A 20,337-nucleotide genomic window follows, 5' to 3' on the forward strand; every position below is an offset into this window, starting at 1 on the left:
GTGTATTTCGGTGCGTGATACCCGGGTGTATTTCGGTGCATGATACCCGGGTGTATTTCGGTGTGTCATACCCGGGTGTACTTCAGTATGTGATACCCGGGTGTATTTCGGTGTGTGATACCCGGGTGTATTTCGGTGTGTGATACCCGGGTGTATTTCGGTGTGTGATACCCGGCTGTACTTCGGTGTGTGATACCCGGGTGTATTTCGGTGCGTGATACCCGGGTGTATTTCGGTGTGTGATACCCGGGTGTGTTTCAGTGCGTGTTACCCGGGTGTATTTTTGTGTGTGATAACCGGGTGTATTCCGATACATGATACCCGGGTGTATTTCGGTGTGTGATACCCGGGTGTATTTCGGTGCGTGATACCCGGGTGTATTTCGGTGTGTGATACCCGGGTGTATTTCGGTGCGTGATACCCGGGTGTATTTTGGTGTGTCATACCCGGGTGTACTTCAGTATGTGATACCCGGGTCTATTTCGGTGTGTGATACCCGGGTGTATTTCGGTGTGTGATACCTGGGTGTATTTCGGTGTGTGATACCCGGCTGTATTTCGTAGTGTGATACCCGGGTGTATTTCGGTGTTTGATACCCGGGTGTATTTCGGTGTGTGATACCCGGGTGTATTTCGGTGTGTGATACCCGGCTGTACTTCGGTGTGTGATACCCGGGTGTATTTCGGTGCGTGATACCCGGGTGTATTTCGGTGCGTGATACCCGGGTGTATTTCGGTGCGTGATACCCGGGTGTATTTCAGTGCGTGATACCCGGGTGTATTTCAGTGCGTGATACCCGGGTGTATTTCGGTGTGTGATACCCGGGTGTATTTCGGTGTGTTATACCCGGGTGTATTTCGGTGTGTGATACCCGGATGTATTTCGGTGTGTGATACCCGGGTGTATTTCGGTGTGTGATACCCCGGTGTATTTCGGTGCGTGATACCCGGGTGTATTTCGGTGCGTGATACCTGGGTGTATTTCGGTGTGTGATACCCGGGTGTATTTCGGTGCGTGATACCCGCGTGTATTTCGGTGTGTGATACCCGGGTGTATTTTGGTGTGTGATACCCGGGTGTATTTCAGTGTGTGATACCCGGGTGTATTTCGGTGTGTGATATCCGGCTGTATTTCGGAGTGTGATACCCGGGTGTATTTCAGTGCGTGATACCCGGGTGTATTTCAGTGCGTGATACCCGCGTGTATTTCGGTGCGTGATACCCGGGTGTATTTCGGTGTGTGATACCCGCGTGTATTTCGGTGTGTGATATCCGGGTGTATTTCGGTGCGTGATACCCGGGTGTATTTCGGTGTGTGATACCCGGGTGTATTTCAGTGCGTGATACCCGGGTGTATTTCGGTGCGTGATACCCGGGTGTATTTCGGTGTGTGATACCCGGGTGTATTTCGGTGTGTGATACCCGGGTGTATTTCGGTGCGTGATACCCGGGTGTATTTCGGTGTGTGATACCTGGGTGTATTTCGGTGCGTGATACCCGGGTGTATTTCGGTGTGTGATACCCAGGTGTATTTCGGTGCGTGATACCCGGGTGTATTTCGGTGCGTGATACCCGGGTGTATTTCGGTGCGTGATACCCGGGTGTATTTCGGTGCGTGATACCCGGGTGTATTTCGGTGCGTGATACCCGGGTGTATTTCGGAGTGTGATACCCGGGTGTATTTCAGTGCGTGATACCCGGGTGTATTTCAGTGCGTGATACCCGCGTGTATTTCGGTGCGTGATACCCGGGTGTATTTCGGTGTGTGATACCCGCGTGTATTTCGGTGTGTGATATCCGGGTGTATTTCGGTGCGTGATACCCGGGTGTATTTCGGTGTGTGATACCCGGGTGTATTTCAGTGCGTGATACCCGGGTGTATTTCGGTGCGTGATACCCGGGTGTATTTCGGTGTGTGATACCCGGGTGTATTTCGGTGTGTGATACCCGGGTGTATTTCGGTGCGTGATACCCGGGTGTATTTCGGTGTGTGATACCCGGGTGTATTTCGGTGCGTGATACCCGGGTGTATTTCGGTGTGTGATACCCAGGTGTATTTCGGTGCGTGATACCCGGGTGTATTTCGGTGCGTGATACCCGGGTGTATTTCGGTGCGTGATACCCGGGTGTATTTCGGTGCGTGATACCCGGGTGTATTTCGGTGCGTGATACCCGGGTGTATTTCGGTGCGTGATACCCGGGTGTATTTCGGTGTGTGATACCCGGGTGTATTTCGGTGCGTGATACCCGGGTGTATTTCGGTGTGTGATACCCGGGAGTATTTCGGTGTGTGATACACGGGTGTATTTCGGTGTGTGATACCCGGGTGTATTTCGGTGTGTGATACCCGGGTGTATTTCGGTGTGTGATACCCGGGTGTATTTCGGTGCGTGATACCCGGGTGTATTTCGGTGCGTGATACCCGGGTGTATTTCGGTGTGTGATACCCGGGTGTATTTCGGTGCGTGATACCCGGGTGTATTTCGGTGCGTGATACCCAGGTGTATTTCGGTGCGTGATACCCGGGTGTATTTCGGTGCGTGATACCCGGGTGTATTTCGGTGTGTGATACCCGGGTGTATTTCGGTGTGTGATATCCGGCTGTATTTCGGTGTGTGATACCCGGATGTATTTCGGTGTGTGATACCCGGGTGTATTTTGGTGTGTGATACCCGGGTGTATTTCGGTGCGTGATACCTGGGAGTATTTTGGTGTGTGATACACGGGTGTATTTCGATGTGAGATACCCGGGTGTATTTCGGTGTGTGATACCCGGGTGTATTTCGGTGTGTGATACCCGGGAGTATTTCGGTGTGTGATACCCGGGTGTATTTCGGTGTGTGATACACGGGTGTATTTCGGTGTGTGATACCCGGGTGTATTTCGGTGCGTGATACCCGGGTGTATTTCGGTGTGTGATACCCGGGTGTATTTCAGTGTGTGATACCCGGGTGTATTTCGGTGCGTGATATCTGAATGCTGTGTTGAGTCTGTTCTATTTGTCTCCCCAGGAGTTGGTTGTCAGGGGTCTGAAGCCAGGCACAAGGTTCCGCGTGTCAGTGAAAGCTCGTGGCATGGCCGGGCTTGGGAGGCCAAGCGCTCCAATCGAAGTGACAACCATCTCTCAAGGTAGGAACTGAAACGTAGAATTAACTGTGCAGGAACTAGCCAAGTAACGACTGATATTGACATATCTCCCTTACCCTCATGGTATCAGCTCAGCTGCACTTTGCATCCCACAAACCATCTCCAATCCTTCTTTGTCTTGCCCCATGTGTTACATTCTAATCCGTTCCCCTCTGGAGTCATTCAGGGAGGTGTCGTTATCACCATCCTATTCTCCATCCTCAGCGCCACATTCTTCACCTTGTCACGAACTAGCTTCGTGATGGAGTGAACATCGTCTACAGCATGGGCGGGAAAACTTTCAACCTCAACCGGTTGAAATCCAAGAAGAAAATGACACTGACATCGTTCGTGGAACTTCAGTATGGGAATGACATCGCCATCTCCACTCTCTCAGAAGAGAATCTCCAAGCCACGCTTGACACCTTTGTGGAAGCCTGTCAAAGAATCGGCCTCAACCTCAAGAAAACTCCAGTCCTTTACCAGGGCAAGATCGAACATCCCGTCCCATCAAGATCAATGGAGAAACCTTACCAAACGTAGAACATTACTGGGAAGCCACCTCTCCTCTGAGGCTGGTGTCGATGCGGGGATCGACCATCATATCCAATCCACGAGCGCCTCCTTCAGACTCCTCAGGACGAGAGTCTTTGATGACCGTGACATCTGTGCTGGTACCAAGAACCTCATGTACAAGGTGGACGTCCTCCCAACTCTTCTACGCAGCTCAGAAACTTGGGCTATGTACAGACTTCTCCTCAAGGCACTGGAGAGCTACCATTAATGCTGTCTGAGATGGATTCTCCCCATCAGCTAGGAGAACAGGCGTTCTAATATCAGTGTCCTTGAAGGAGCAAGGAGAACCAACTCCGCTGGGCCGGCTATGTACTTAGGATGTCAGAGTCCCGACGGCCAAAGCAAATCTTCATACCCCAGCTCAAGGAAGGCTCCAGAACAAGAGGAGGACAAAGGAAGCGCTTCAACCTCAAGAAATGCAACATAGACATCAATGCCTGGGAACCCTTGCTCAGAAGATACCTACTCGGAGGAACCTCTTGATTGAAGGGACACAATTCTTCGAGGACATCCGACGGCCAGAGGAGGCCCGGAAAAGCAGCCTGAGAAAGGAATGCCAGCGATCTCGAGTCCAGGGACCGATCCCACTTCCCGGAAACACCTGCCTAGACCCACAGAACCCATGACCAGCAACACAGAGTTTCTAAGGTGGACAATCATAGCCATTCATCACGAGTCACGCAGGGTGTCATTTGTGGCTCTGAAAAGCGGGGCAGAAAATCTGACTGGTGGAATTGAAACATAGTTCCAGAAACGACGGTTCCGGATCTGGGAGGTGACACGTTCAAGAACTGCAGAGGAACGGGAGACGTGGTGACGCGGAGGTAATAAGAGATGATGATGGACGTGGAAGAGGAGGGTGGTACGGCGGCACAATGGTTAGCACTGCTGCCTCAGAGCGCCAGAGACCCGGGTTCAATTCAGGCCAGGGGTGACTGTCTGTGCGGAGCCTGCACATTCTCCCCGTGTCTGCGTGGGTTTCCTCCGGGTGCTCCGGTTTCCTCCCACAGCCCAAAGATGTGCAGGTTAGGTGGATTGGCCATGATAAATTACCCCTTTGTGTCCAAATGGCTAGGTAGGGTTACTGGGTTACGGGGTTAGGGTGGGGTTGAGGGCCTCGGTGGGGTGCTCTTTCAGAGGGTCGGTGCAGACTCGATGGGCCGAATGGCCTCCTTCTGCACTGTCGTGATTCTATGACAGCAGTTTAAAGCAGGTGAGAAACCTGAAGAATGAGAAGCATCAATTCTATTGGTCAACATGGGGACCAGGGGGGTAGTTGGGAGGTCAGCAGTTTTGTGTGCGCAAGAGTTGAGGGAACAGGGGGGGGTTCATGGACAAAATCGGCTCTGGGAGAGCATGAGAAAGATTCTGCAGTAATTGGGTCTAAATAAAAACGGTCTTGACAAACTTCAGCATCAGAAACTCATTGGCAACAGTACAGCAACATTTCCTTGACAAAAAACAAGATTCTTTCGAAAAAGGATGTGCATTTATGTCGTGTCTTTCACAACGACAGGATGCTTCCCGGGCAATGGTGCACTCAAAGTGTAGTCACTGTTGTAATGCAGGAAACGCGACAGCTAACCTGTGGACCCAAAGATCTCAACACAAAGGCAATGTGATAAGTACCAGAGAATCTGTCTCTCAAAATGTCACTCCCTGCCCCTCAAAGTGAGGGGGGAGGAGGTTTGGAAACAGAGTCCATGGTAAGAATTAACAACATGAGGGGGGAACGGGACACGGGGGGTGGGCGGGGGTGGGCGGACTGTTGAGTTGCAGTTACCACTCCCACCATGGGCAGATCAGAAGGATTACGGTTTACAATTAACCTGTATTGCGAGGCCACAAACCTGCCGTCCTTTTGGAGATTGGGGACTGGGTAGGCCAACCTAGAGACTACCCACCGCACCACGAGATCTCCTTTCTTCAAAGCAGTGGCCATGAGATCTTTAACTTGCACCTGAGAGGGTAGACTGGGCCTTGGTTTCATATCTGATCTGAAAGATGGCCGCTGTTCAAAAAATATACATTTTATTCCTTTCTCGGAGTTACAAAGCCAGTGGCCAGAGTGGACGGGGCAAGCCCTTAACCCATCTCATTGCTTGCTCCAAAAACCAACTCAAGTTCAAACTGAACCCAACTCAAAGTCTCCACAAGAGAGACAAACAGTATTCAAGCTGACAAGAAACAACGTCGCACCGCACCTTGAGTTTGATCTGACACCTGATCTCAGCCAAAAGACCGAGAATGTACAACAGTTTGTTTGCAAAAGATACTTTATTTGTAAAATATCTGAGAGAACATTACAAACATTTCAAAGTGGCCGTCATGCACAGTGCAATCATATTCAGGATCTCTACATACATCATGTTGCACTCTGAGGTGCTTCAATACAGTCAAAGAAACATTACAGACATTTGAGAATGGTCATTACAAAAGGTGCAAAGGTATTTAAGTTGTTTACATTGTTGTTTACAAGTTGCTCTCTAAGTTGCTTCAATACAATTGTGATGCATGTAATATTCACTGTACACACTCAGCCTGAGGAGATTCTGTACAATTCCCAGCCCCATAGTTCATGGTGGCTGAAAGGTCAGAGTCAGTCACCCTCCCCCATTGTACCTCTGCCATGCCTGCAGGGTTTAATGCGTCCCTCAGCATGTAACCCTGGGCTTTGGAATGTGCCCGTTGGCAACACTCGGCGAGGGACAACTCTTTGCGCTGGAAGACCCACCGGTTTCGGGCAGGTCAAAGAGCGTCTTTCTCCGAGTTGATGATCCTCCGGCAACAGCTGATGTTGGTCTCGGCGAGCGTCCCAGGGAACAGCCCGCAGAGCACAGAGTCCTGCGTCACGGAGGCTGCGCTGGATAAACCTCAGCAAATACCACCTCACCTTGAGGGGCAGCACAGTGATTCGCACTGTGGTTTCACAGCGCCAGGGTCCCAGGTTCGATTCCCCATTGGGTCACTGCCTCTGCGGAGTCTGCACGTCCTCCCCCGTGTCTGCGTGGGTTTCCTCCGGGTGCTCCGGTGTCCTCCCACAGTCCGAAGACGTGCAGATTAGGTGGATTGGCCATGATAAATTGCCCTTAGTGGCCAAAAAAGGTTAGGATGGGTTATTGGGGTTACGGGGATAGGGTGGAAGTGAGGGCTTAAGTGGGTCGGTGCAGACTCGATGGGCCGAATGGCCTCCTTCTGCACTGTATGTTCTATGTATCTATATGTATCTCTCTCCAGACCTTCTCTGCAAAGCACATTCCACAAGGAGATGGACAACACTCTCTTTCCCACCACAGTCACCTCGAGGGGATCGTACACAATGCAAATAATTTACACCAGTGTGGTCTCCAGTCGTGGCTAACGGGAGAGGATGAGCCAATCATCTCCATTCTCCTGAGATTTGTGCTGTCACTACTGTCCTTAATGGATGCAAAGGGGTAAACACGAATGGCCTTGAAGTGGAAACTCATTGGCCTGGGGCGCCAACAGTTGTCAATTAAAGCTGTGCACTTGGCTGAGCTGTGGAGAATGTTGATGGATTATTTGCCCATTCCTATTTCCACAGAGCAGTGCTCGCCACCCGATGCCCCGTCTAGACCCGAGGCTGCGGCCTTGTCCGACGCGGAGGTGGCGTTGTCATGGAAACCAGGGCCAAGGGCGGGGAGTTTGCCGCCGCAGTATTACGCCGTGGAATATACCCGGTGAGTTCCGGTAACTGGAGTTGCAGGGGAGTCCGAGGAGATGGTTAACCGGACAGTCGCCTGACCTGAGGGGGCAGAGGAACAGGAGGAGGCCACTCAGCCCCTCGGAACCGTGCCGCCTCTCAATCAGACCACCACTGATTTGCATTTTAACTCCACCCACCTCCCTTGGATCCTCAGCCCGCCATCCCATCAGCCGACAAAAATCCATCAATCTCAGTTTTTTACATTTTCAACTGACCCCCCCCGCCCCCCCCCCCCCCCTCCCCCCTCCTCCACCCCCCTCCCCGCAGCACCAGCAGCTTTTTTTCAGATAGGCTGTCCAAAATGTCTGCTCCTCTTTTGCATGAAGAAATGTTCCTTGACGTCTCAAAAGGCCTCGCTCTGATTTTAAGATTGTGGCCTATTGTCCTGGGGCGGTTAATGCACAATGGAACCTTCATTGCCGAAGAATGTTTCGGTTAAGGCACATTATCTGACCCTCGGAGTAATAAATTGGGGCCTGCATGCGCACAGGCGATGGTTTATTCAGGAACTGACTGATTCGATTCAAGCCCTTTTAAATCTGCCCTGACTAGGGGAAGATTCTCTGAGAGAGGCCATTGTGGTTTCTTGACTGGGAGAGCTCTATTACCAGACACCGCGAGTCCAACACAAAGCAACACTGCCCTCTGGTCAGGCAGTAGCGGGCAGCCAGACACCACTCACTGTTTATAATGAGCTCCCCTTTCACCTCGCACCACCCACTACCCCTCCCCCATTCCCCCATCTCCGCTTCCTGCTGTCCCTACAAAAGGGAATCAACACAATTCCTCACAACCCAAAAGAAATGCCTTTTTCTTCAAAGGAAAAATCGTCCCGACATGCTTGGATACCCCGACATTGGCCGCCAGGAATGTTCGACCATGAACGAGTTTTGTTCCCAGTGTTGAACCGCCTCAGGATCCCCCCCTCCCGAAAAACTGTTAGGCCCCAGCCTCCTGGCCTCCAGAAAACTGCGTGCACGTAACCTTATGGGCCCTTGAGACCTCCTCCAAATTCAAATCTTCTCCAAATTGCCCTCCACATTTTCAAAGGTGGGGCGGAAGTGCTGCCTCACAGCGCCAAGGACCCAGGTTCAATTCCGACCTCCGGTGGTTAGCACAATTGCTTCACAGCTCCAGGGTCCCAGGTTCGATTCCGGCTTGGCTCACTGTCTGTGCGGAGTCTGCACGTTCTCCCCGTGTGTGCGTGGGTTTCGTCCGGGTGCTCCGGTTTCCTTCCACAGTCCAATGATATGCAGGCTAGGTGGATTGGCCACGTTAAATTGAACCAAAGTGTCCAACAGTTGTGTCGGGTTACGGGGATAGGGTGGGAGATTGGGCCTAGGTACTGTGCTCTTTTGAAGGGTCAGTGCAGAATCGATGGGCTGAAAGGCCTCCTTCTGCACTGTAATGGTTCTATGATTCTATGTGTCACCCAAGAACAGTCAGCTAATAATGAAATGCCTCCTCCTCTTTTACCCCCTCCTCTGTCTCACCTGAAGATTCTGTATCCAGTGATGTTGAGCTGCCAATCCTGCCCCTCCCTCAACCACGTCTCCGTGATGCTCCTACATCACAATTCCACATGTCAATCCTCACCCTTAACTCATCCGTTTTACCTGGAATACTCCTGGGATTAAAGTATCCGCCTTGTCTTACTCCCTTGAAACTTACTCCTGCTGTATTCCCTCTGACCTGATTGTTTGTTTTTCTGTTATGCTGTGCCCCTATTCTGCTAAAAGTCTGCGTCATCTCCCCCTGCCGAATTAGTTTAAACTCCCACCCCACCCCACCCCCGCCAGCAAGGGTGTTAGTCCCACTCTGGGTCAGAGTTACACTGTCTCATTGATGGAATGTCCTCACCATCACCATCCATCCCATCTCTGTTGTGAGATCATTAAAACAATTCAATAGATCCCTACCCCACACCACCCCAATCTCTGGTGTGGATCTAACTGGCCTGTCCAATCATACGCCCCTCACCACCACCCCAGCTAACTGACTGCCCTTTGCACAGAGGAGTCTGGAACTTGCTGCTTGAAAAGGTGGTGGAGGCCGAGACCCTTCAATAACATTTAAGAAGTATTTAGATATGCACTTGCGATGCCAAGACACACAAGGCTCTGGACTAAGTGCTGAAAATCGGGGGTTGTTTTCGACCGGCCAGTAAGCTAGAGAAGGCACAGCTCGGAGTGTGACACAGCGAAGAGTCAGTTTGGGAATTTGAAGCTAGGTGCGAATTCGAAGCTGGGTGGGGAAGGGGTGCTTTTATCCCTGGTAAGCGACTGGCGAGTAGTTATTCTTTTCATTTGTATATTTATTTATTTTTTCTTTCGTTTTTTGAAATTGTAGTTGTATAAATTAACCTAAGGTTTAAGACATGGCAGGAGATCCCAGGCCCGTGTCATGCTCCTCGTGTGCGATGTGGGAGCTCAGGGACACGTCCACGGTCCCTGGCTCTTTCACGTGCAAGAAGTGTGTCCAGTTGCAGCTCCTGTTGGACCGCCCGTCGGCTCTGGAGCTGCGGATGGACTCACTTTGGAGCATCCGCGATGCTGAGGACGTCGTGGATAGCACGTTTAGCGAGTTGGTCACACTGCAGGTGAAGCTTACTGAGGGAGATAGAAAATGGGTGACCAAATGACAGAGCAAGATAGGAAGGCAGTGCCGGTGTCCCCTGCGGTCATCTCCCTGCAAAACAGATATTCCGCTTTGGATACTGTTGAGGGAGATGGCTCACCAGGGGAAGGCAGCAGCAGCCAGGTTCATGGCACCATGGCTGGCTCTGTTGCGCAGGAGGGCAGGAAGAAGAATGGCAGGGCTATAGTGATCGGGGACTCAGTCGTAAGGGGAATAGACAGGCGGTTCTGCGGACGCAAACAAGACCCCAGGATGGTATGTTGCCTCCCTGGTGCAAGGGTCAAGGATGTCTCGGAGCGGCTGCAGTACATTCTGGAGGGGGGGGAGGGGGGGGTGCGTTAAACAGCCAGGTGTCGTGGTGCACATAGGCACCAACGATATAGGTAAAAAACGGGATGGTGTCCTACAAGCTGAATTCAAGGAGTTAGGAGTTAAACTAAAAAGTAGGACCTCAAAGGTAGTAATCTCAGGATTGCTACCAGTGCCACGAGCTAGTCAGAGTAGGAATGTCAGGATAGATCGGATGAATGCGTGGCTCGAGAGATGGTGCATGAGGGAGGGATTCAAATTCCTGGGGCATTGGAACCGGTTCTGGGGGAGGTGGAACCAGTACAAGCCAGACGGTCTGCACCTGAGCAGGACTGCAACCGATGTCCTGGGGTGGTGGTGGGGGGGTGTTTTCTAGAGCTGTTGGGGAGGGTTTAAACTAATGTGGCGGGTGATAGGATCCAATGTAGGAAATCGGGGGGAAGTAAAACGGGACCAGAAACAAAAAGCAGTAAGGGGGAAAGTGAAAAGCAGAGAGGCCATAGTCAAAAATCAAAAAGGGCCACAGGACAGGGTACAGTGACTGAGGAGAGTGTGAAAGGGGAGGTGGCCAATGCAGGATTGAGGGTTTTGTACCTAAATGCGTGCAGTGTACGGAACAAGGTAAATTAGCTTGTTGAGCAAATTGAAATTGGCCGGTACGCTGTTGTGGGCATCACAGAGACGTGGCTGCAATCGGATCAGGGCTGGGATCTAAATATCCAAGGATATATGTTCTATCAAAAGGACAGGCAGATGGGCAAAAGGGGCGGGGTTGCATTGTTAGTGGGAATGAAGTTAAATCGATAGCAAGGAGCGATATAGGATCAGAAGGCATAGAAGCTCTGTGGGTAGAGTTGAGGAATCGCAAAGGTAGAAAGACCCTGATGGGAGTAATGTACAGGCCCCCCTAGCAGTAGTCAGGATGTGGGGCAGAAAATAAATCAGGAGAAAGAAAAGGCGTGTAAAAAAGGCAACATTACAATAATCATGGGGGACTTCAAAATGCAGGTGGACTGGGAAAATCAGGTTGGTTGTGGATCCCAAGAAATGGAATTTGTGGAATGTCTAAGAGATGTTTTTTTGGAGCAGCTTGTGACAGAGCCTACTAGGGAACAGGCAATTCTGGATTTGGTGATGTGTAATGAGGCAGACTGGATTAGGGATCTTAAGGTGAAGGAACCCTTAGGGAGCAGTGACCACAATATGATAGAATTTACCCTGCAGTTTGAGAGGGAGAAGCTGCAATCAGGTGTAACGGTATTACAATTCAATAAGGGTAACTACAAAGACATGAGGGAGGAGCTGGCCAGAGTTGATTGGAGAAGGAGCCAAGCAGGGAAGACAGTGGGACAGCAATGGCAGGGGATTTGGGGGGTTATTAGGGAGGCACAACAGAAATTCATCCCAAGGAGGAGGAAACATGCTAAGGGGAGGACAAGGCATCCATGGCTAACGAGGGATGTCAAGGACAGCATAGTGGCTGAAGAAAAAGCATACAAAGTGGCAAGGATTAGTGGGAAACCAGAGGATTGGGAAGCCTTTAAAAGGGAGCAGAGGACAACTAAAAAAGCAATAAGGGGGGGAGAAGATGACGTATGAGTGCAAGGTAGCTGGTAATGTAAAGGAAGATAGGAAGAGATTTTTTCAATATATAAAAGTAAGAGAGAGGCAAAAATAGGCATTGGACCACTGGAAAATGTGGCTGGAGAAGTAATAATAGGAAAGAAAGAAATGGCAGGCAAACTAAATAGTTACTTTGTATCAGTCTTCACAGTGGAAGACACCAGTGGGATGCCAGAGCTCCAGGAGATCCAGGGGGCAGAGGTGAGTGCAGTGACCATTACTAAGAAGAAGGTTCTAGGGAAACTGAAAGGTCTGAAGGTGGATTAGTCACCTGGACCGGATGGACTACACCCCAGGGTTCTGAAGGAGGTAGCTGAGGAAATTGTGGAGGCATTGAAATGAAATGAAAATCGCTTATTGTCACGAGTAGGCTTCAATTAAGTTACTGTGAAAAGCCGCTAGTCGCCACATTCCGGCACCTGTCCGGGGAGGCTGGTACGGGAATCGAACCGTGCTGTTGGCCTGCTTGGTCTGCTTTAAAAGCCAGAGATTTAGCCCAGTGAGCTAAACCAGCCCCTGGATTGGTGATGAAATTCTTGGCCGGATAGCCTGACTTCGGTCATTGGTAAGATTTTAGAGTCTGTTATTAAAGATGAGATTGCGAAGTACTTGGAAGTGCATGGTAAAATAGGACTGAGTTAGCACGGCTTTGTCAAAGGGAGGTCATGTCTGACAAATCTTTTAGAGTTCTTTGAGGAGGTAACAAGGAAGTTAGACAAAGGAGAACCAGTGGACGTGATTTATTTAGATTTCCAGAAGGCCTTTGACAAGTCCCCTACAGGAGACTGTTAAATAGGTTAAGAGCCCATGGTGTTCAGGGTGAGATCCTGGCATGGATAGAGGATTGGCTGACTGGCAGAAGGCAGAGAGTGGGGATAAAGGAGTCTTTTACAGGTTGGCAGCCGGTGACTAGCGGTGTGCCTCAGGGGTCGGTGCTGGGACCACAACTTTTCACAATATACATCAATGATCTGGAAGAAGGAACTGAAGGCCCTGTTGCTAGGTTTGCAGAAGATACAAAGATCTGTAGAGGGACAGGTAGTATCGAGGAAGCAAGGGGGGCTGCAGAAGGATTTGGACAGGCTAGGAGAGTGGGCAAAGTGGCGGCAGATGGAATACTATGTGGAAAAGTGTGAGGTTATGCACTATGGAAGGAGGAATTTAGGCATAGACTATTTTCTAAATGGGGAAATGCTTCGGAAAGCAGAAGCACAAAGGGACTTGGGTGCCCTTGTTCACGATTCTCTAAAGGTTAACGTGCAGGTTCAGTCAGCAGTTAGGAAGACAAATGCAATGTTAGCATTCATGTCGAGAGGGCTAGAATACAAGACCAGGGATGTACTTCTGAGGCTGTATAAGGCTCTGGCCAGACCCATTTGGAGTATTGTGAGCAGTTTTGGGCCCCGTATCTGAGGAAGGATGTGCTGGGGCCTTGGAAAGGGTCTAGAGGGAGGTTCACAAGAATGATCCCGGGAATGAAGAGCTTGTCGTATGAGGAACGTATGAGGAACGGTTGAGGACTCTGGGTCTGTATTCTTTGGAGTTTAGAAGGATGCGAGGGGATCTTATTGAAACTTACAAGATACTGCGAGGCCTGGATAGAGTGGATGTGGAGAGGATGTTTCCACTTGTAGGAAAAACTAGAACCAGAGGACACCATCTCAGATTAAAAGGCCGATCCTTTAAAACAGAGATGAGGAGGATTTTTTTCAGCCAGAGGATGATGAATCTGTGGAACTCTTTGCCGCAGAAGGCTGTGGAGGCCAAATCACTGAGTGTCTTTAAGACAGAGATAGATAGGTTTTCGATTAATAAGGGGATCCGGGGTTATGGGGAGAAGGCAGGAGAATGGGGATGAGAAAAATATCAACCATGGTTGAATGGCGGAGCAGACTCGATGGGCCGAGTGGCCTAATTCTGCTCCTATGTCTTTTGGTCTTAAGGAGTCAGTTGCTGCAATAAGGGGATGATATCTTTGAGGCAACATCAAGTGAAACTTTTGTGGGTAGAGCTTAAGAAATTAAAAGGGGACAGCCCCTTACAGACCAGTGAGTCTCACGTCACTGGTGGGGAAACTATTGGAGAAAATACTGAAGAGGAGAATCTATCTCCATTTGGAGAGGCAAGTTTTGATCAGGAATTGTCAGCATGGCTTTGTCAGAGGGAGGTCATGCCTAACAAATTTGATTGATATTTTGAGCATGTGACCAGGTGTGTAGATGAAGGTGGTGCGGTTGATGTAGTTTACATTGATTTCAGCAAAGCCTTTGGCAAGGTCCCACATGGGAGACTTAGAACATAGATCATACAGTGCAGAAGGAGGCCATTCGGCCCATCGAGTCTGCACTGACCCACTTAAGCCCCCCTTCCACCCTATCCCCATAACCCAATAACCCCTCCTAACCTTTTTGGTCACTAAGGGCAATTTAGCCTGGCCAATCCACCTAACCTGCACGTCTTTGGACTGTGGGAGGAAACCGGAGCTCCCGGGGGCAACCCATGCAGACACGGTGGGTACGTGCAGACTCCACACAGACAGTGACCCAGCGGGGAATCGAACCTGGGGCCCTGGAGCTGTGAAGCCACAGTGCTATCCACTTGTGCTACCGTGCTGACTTATAAAGAAGGTAAATGCAGATGGGATACAGAGTAATTTGATAAGGTGGATTCAAAATGGGCTTAGTTTTGGGAGACAGAGGATGATGAAAGATAGTTGTTATGGTGTCTGGAGGCCAGTGTCCAGTGGGGCACCACAGGGATCTGTGCTGGGCCCTCTATTATTTGTCATTTATATAAACCACACAAATGGCTATGTGGGGGTGTAGGATCAGTACGTTTGTGGATGACACAAAGATTGGTCGGGTGGTTCACAGTGAGGTTGAGTGGCCTGGGTTACAGGAAAATTATAGATGGGATGGCTAAATGGGAAGATAAGTCATGATGTGGAGATGCCGGCGTTGGACTGGGGTGAGCACAGTAAGAAGTCTTACCTGATGAAAGCTGGTGATTTGAAACAAACCGGTTGGACTTTAACCTGGTGTTGTAAGGCTGCACGTCCTCCCCGTGTCTGCGTGGGTTTCCTCCGGGTGCTCCGGTTTCCTCCCACAGTCCAAAGATGTGCAGGTTAGGTGGATTGGCCATGATAAATTGCCCTTAGTGTCCAAAATTGCCCTTAGTGTTGGGTGGGGTTACTGGGTTATGGGGATAGGGTGGAGTTGTTGACCTTGGGTAGGGTGCTCTTTCCAAGAGCCGGTGCAGACTCGATGGGCTGAATGGCCTCCTTCTGCACTATAAATTCTATGATTCTATGATCCTTACTGGGAAGATAAGTGGCAGATGGAATTTAACCCTGAAAGGAGTGAGGTGTTACACTTTGGAAGGAGCAATTTGACAAGGAAATATTCAATGAATGGCACCACACTGGGAAGCCCTGAGGAACAAAGGGACATTGGCGTGTTTGCCCATAGATCTCTGAAGGCTGAAGGGCAGGTTAATAGGGTGGGGAAGAAGGGATATAGGACACTCGCCTTTATCAATCGGGACCTAGATTACAAAGGCAGGGAGGCCATGTTGGGGTTGTACAGAACATTGGTGAGGCCACAGCTGGAGCACTGTGTGCAGTTCTGGTCACCACATTATAGGAAGGATGTGATTGCACTGGAGGGGGTGCAGAGGAGATTCACCAGGATGTTGCCGGGGATGGAACATTTCAGTTACGAAGAGAGGTTGGATCGGCTTGGGTTATTTTCTCTGGAGCAGGGGAGACTGAGGGGTGACCTGATCGAGGTGGACAAGATTCTGAGGGGCATGGACAGGGTGGATAGGGAGCAGCTGTTCCCCGCAGTTGAAGGGTCAGTTACGAGGGGGTCACAAGCTCAAGGTGAGGGGTGGGAGGTTTCGGGGGGATTTGAGGAAAAATCTTTTTACCCAGAGGGAAGTGAGGGTCTGGAACGCACGGCCTGGGAGGGTGGGAGAGGCGGGTTGCCTCACATCCTTTAAAAAGTACCTGGATGAGCACTTGACACATCTTAACATTCACGGCTATGGGCCCAGTGCTGGCAAGGGGGATTAGGTGGGCAGGTCAGAGCCTTTCATGTGGTGGGGCAGGCTCGATGGGCTGAAGGGTGTCTTCTGCACTGTAACCAGGGGCTGGTTTAGCACAGGGCTAAAGAGCTGGCTTTTAAAGCAGACCAAGGCAGACCAGCAGCACGGTTCAATCCCCGTACCAGCCTCCCCTGACAGGTGCCGGAATGTGGTGACTAGGGGCTTTTCGCAGTAACTTCATTTGAAGCCTACTTGTGACAATAAGTGATTTTCATTTTCATTTCATTTTTTCATAATATTCTGTGACTTTGCCTGAAGGAAGTGTGGGCGGAACGCAAGGCAAGGGAGGAGGGAGATGGAGGGGGGAGGGGGGGGGGAGGGGGGTGATGAGTGCAGTTTTATTGTCCTGCTTAGGAAGGTCTCCCTGTCACTGAAGAGTTGAGCAGCACTGAAGGGGTTAATAGAATGTTTCAGGATGTGTGATGGTGAGGGTGGGGAGCAGGTTGGATCTGGCCTGGGATTTCCACCCCCCCCACTTCCTTCTGTGACTGTATGTGGAGTGGGATGGAATTCCCAGAAGGAAACTCTCCGAGTCCCTTCCCCAGGGAGAAGCTGTTCCTTGATTACTTGCACACGGGGAATGCCGAGTTGTAAACTCTGCCACATCTCCCGATCCACCCACCTTTCTTTCCCATCCCCTCCTCCTCCTGCTCTTCCCTACATATAACAGAGCATTCGTCCTCTCTCCCCACCCTGCTGCCCTCCCTTCCCCACTCCCCCACTGATGGGAAATGCTCCAGATATCTCCTTGTGTCACCTAAAGACAGTGAACGCTCGGCTGATCCTCCACGGAGGCATCACTGCTCCAGTCGAACCTGATGTCCTCTGATTAACAGAGGTAGGGTGAGCAACTCTGTTTCAACCTTATTCTGGGAATATGACCTCCCGCCGTGTGCACTCTAACCATCACCTCTTGCCCAGCACGTCAATCAATCGATAATGGCGGCTACAATACCCACAATCCTTTGTGGTCCAGATATCCCTTGATCTACCACCATTCCAGCAGAGGAGTAGAGTCCCACGGACAATTTTTCCTTCTGCATTTCCCACCAGACCGTCCGCGTGAGGAATCAAGGGGATTCCAGGCCAGTCTGGTTTCTTTGGCCATCCTGGGTGCAGTTTTTTTTTTTTTAATCGCTTATTGTCACGAGTAGGCTTCAAATGAAGTTACTGTGAAAAGCCTCTAGTCGCCACATTCCGGCGCCTGTTCGGGGAGGCTGTTACGGGAATCGAACCGTGCTGCTGGCCTGCTTGGTCTGCTTTCAAAGCCAGCGATTTAACTGTGTGCTAAACAGCCCAGTTCACGGGGGTCTCATCACCGTGAGGGGGTCAGTCGTGACTGGTCTCCCCCTAACCAGCCCTCGTTTACTGTCCCAACGCAGATCAGTAAAACCCTCTACAACTCAGGATTTTGTGTTTACATTTGGCCAGCTACTAACAGCCGCCAAGCATCATTGTGTGGAACGCCCTGAGACAACACTGCATCCTCCAGATGCTGAGGAGTTCACTAAGTTAGTCCCAATTGCCCACATTGGCCCGTACCCCTCTATATCCATCTTACCCATATAACTGTCTAAATGCTTTTTAAAAGACAAAATTGCACCCACCTCTACCCTGCCTCTGGCAGCTGGTTCCTGACACTCACCACCCTCTGCGTGAAAGAATTGCCCCTCTGGACCCTTTTGTATCTCTCCCCTCTCACCTTAAACCTATGCCCTCTAGTTTTAGACTCCCCTACCTTTGGGAAAAGATGTTGACTATCTACCTTATCTATGCCCCTTATTATTTTATAGATCTCTATAAGATCGCCCCTAAGCCTCCTACACTCCAGGGAAAAAAGTCTCAGTCTATCCAGCCTCTCCTTATAACTCAAGTCATCAAGTCCCGGTAGCATCTTCGTAAATCTCTTCTGCACTCTTTCTAGTTTAACAATATCCTTATAATAGGGTGACCAGAACTGAACACAGTATTCCATGTGTGGCCTTACCAATGTCCTGTACAACTTCAATAAGATGTCCCAACTCCTGTATTCAATATTCTGACCAATGAAACCCAGCCTGCTGAATGCCTTCTTCACCACCCTGTCCACTTGCAACTCCACCTTCACGGAACTATGAACCTGTACCCCTAGATCTCTTTGTTCTTCCCCGACACCCTACCATTAATTGAGTAGGTCTTGCCCCGATTCGGTCCACCGAAATGCAGCACCTCACATTTATTTAAATTAAACTCACCTGCCATTCATCGGCCCACTGACATTTAGACGGATGAGAGGGGATCTTCTTGAAACATCTAAGAACCTGAAGGAGCTTGACGGTGTGGTTGAGGGTGGATGTTTCCTGTTATTGGGGAGACTAGAACAGGGACACACAGTTTGAAAATCCCTTTAAGGCTCGGAGGAGGAGAATTTTTGTTTTTTCTCAGAAGGTCATTAATCTGTGTAATTCCCTTGTCCCAAATCAGCATCCCATGTAGTATAACTCTGTGAGGTAAACCCAGCAAATAGTTACCACCCACGGGTTATCCTGCTGTTCAGACAACTTTTCTTTGGATCAGAGTATTGTTTCCACGAGGTTTTCAAACAAGCGCTAAGCGCTTGGAGCCTGGAATTCTGTGCTCCGGGAGAGTTCTGTTTTCCAGCTGGGAAGAGCTATGGCCGTAACTGCTTATCAGCTGTTGTCCCCTTCTCAACTCTGAGAAACTAACTGGCTTCTAACGTCCCACCATTCCCTTTTGACCTCCTTCTATCTATGACTGGCTTGGACCAGACTTTTGTCATGTAAGTGTGAATTGAGTAATTGCACTTTGAACTCGCCTCGCCTATGGTTTTAACACCTAAAATTCGACACTCCATTGTCCCCCACACACCCACCTAAGGAAACATGTGATTCTCTACTGGGCAGCCCGGTAGCACAGTGGTCAGCACGGTTGCTTCACAGCGCCAGGGTCCCAGGTTCGATTCCCGGCTTGGGTCACTCTCTGTGCAGAGTCTGCACCTTCTCCCCGTGTCTGCGTGGGTTTCCTCCGGGTGCTCCGGTTTCCTCCCACAGTTCAAAGATGTGCAGGTTAGGTGGATTGGCCATGATAAATTGCTTATCTTCAAAGATCTTGGCAAATTGATAAGGGAGTCAAGGGTTCTGAGATGTGGAAAGGAGATTGGAGTTAAGGCTACAATCAGGTCAGCCATGGTCTTATTGGATGACGGAACAGACTTGATGGGCCGAATGGCCTACTGCTGTTCCGAAGTCCTATACCTTTATGAGATGGAGTGACAGGACTGCTGAATTCATCAAGTGAGGGAGGTTTACAGGAGGAATCCATGTCAGTTCGGACAACATGTTGACTCGATCGCGGGTTGGGCCAGAAAGCCTCTCAGTTCTCGGCATGTGGCGGGCCCACATAGGGGAGTCTCCTAGTCTCAACTTCACTGCGTGCAGCCTGGAGACAAGGAGGGGCGGGGGAGGGGAGGGGTTGGTTACCAGATTATTGACTTGCTGCTTAAATGTTTAATTCTTTCAACCATCTGTGTGTCATTTGCTTCCAATAAATTTCCCTCATTGGGGCATTAAACAAAGCTGACAGATTGGTGTCAGTGGATCGTGCTGGTCGCTAACGCTCGCCTTTTCCTGCTTCCCTTCACCCCTACCCTCCCCCCTCACTCGGGCATACTCACACACACACCTCACACACACCCTCACACACACACCCTCACTCGGGCATACTCACACACCCCCTCACACCCCCCCCTCACACACACCCCCTCACACACACACCCTCACTCACACACACACCCCCTCACACACACACCCTCACTCGGGCATACTCACACACACCCCCTCACACACACACCCTCACACACACACCCTCACACACACACCCTCACACACACACCCTCACTCGGGCATACTCACACACACCCCCTCACACACACACCCTCACACACACACCCTCACACACACACCCTCACACACACACCCTCACTCGGGCATACTCACACACCCCCTCACACACACCCCCTCACACACACCCCCTCACACACACATCCTCACTCACACACACACACCCTCACACACACACCCTCACTCGGGCATACTCACACACACCCCCGCACACACACCCCCTCACACACACACCCTCACACACACACCCTCACTCGGGCATACTCACACACACACCCTCACACACACACCCTCACACACACACCCTCACTCGGGCATACTCACACACACACCCTCA

The 20,337-nt window shown here is 50.5% G+C and overlaps 1 protein-coding gene across 3 annotated transcripts in view; it reads left to right on the forward strand.

Annotated features, from left to right (window-relative positions):
- Positions 1-20,337, forward strand: part of LOC119970772 (pikachurin) — a 179,106-nt gene that overhangs the window by 42,749 nt on the left and 116,020 nt on the right. For all 3 annotated transcript variants that reach the window (XM_038805930.1, XM_038805928.1, XM_038805929.1), the window contains exons 5-6: positions 3,011-3,128; positions 7,267-7,402. In XM_038805930.1, coding sequence (XP_038661858.1) covers positions 3,011-3,128; positions 7,267-7,402 — 254 coding nt within the window. The remainder of the gene's footprint in view (positions 1-3,010; positions 3,129-7,266; positions 7,403-20,337) is intronic.

This window comes from Scyliorhinus canicula, chromosome 8 (assembly GCF_902713615.1).
Source record: "Scyliorhinus canicula chromosome 8, sScyCan1.1, whole genome shotgun sequence".
Taxonomy (NCBI): domain Eukaryota; kingdom Metazoa; phylum Chordata; class Chondrichthyes; order Carcharhiniformes; family Scyliorhinidae; genus Scyliorhinus; species Scyliorhinus canicula.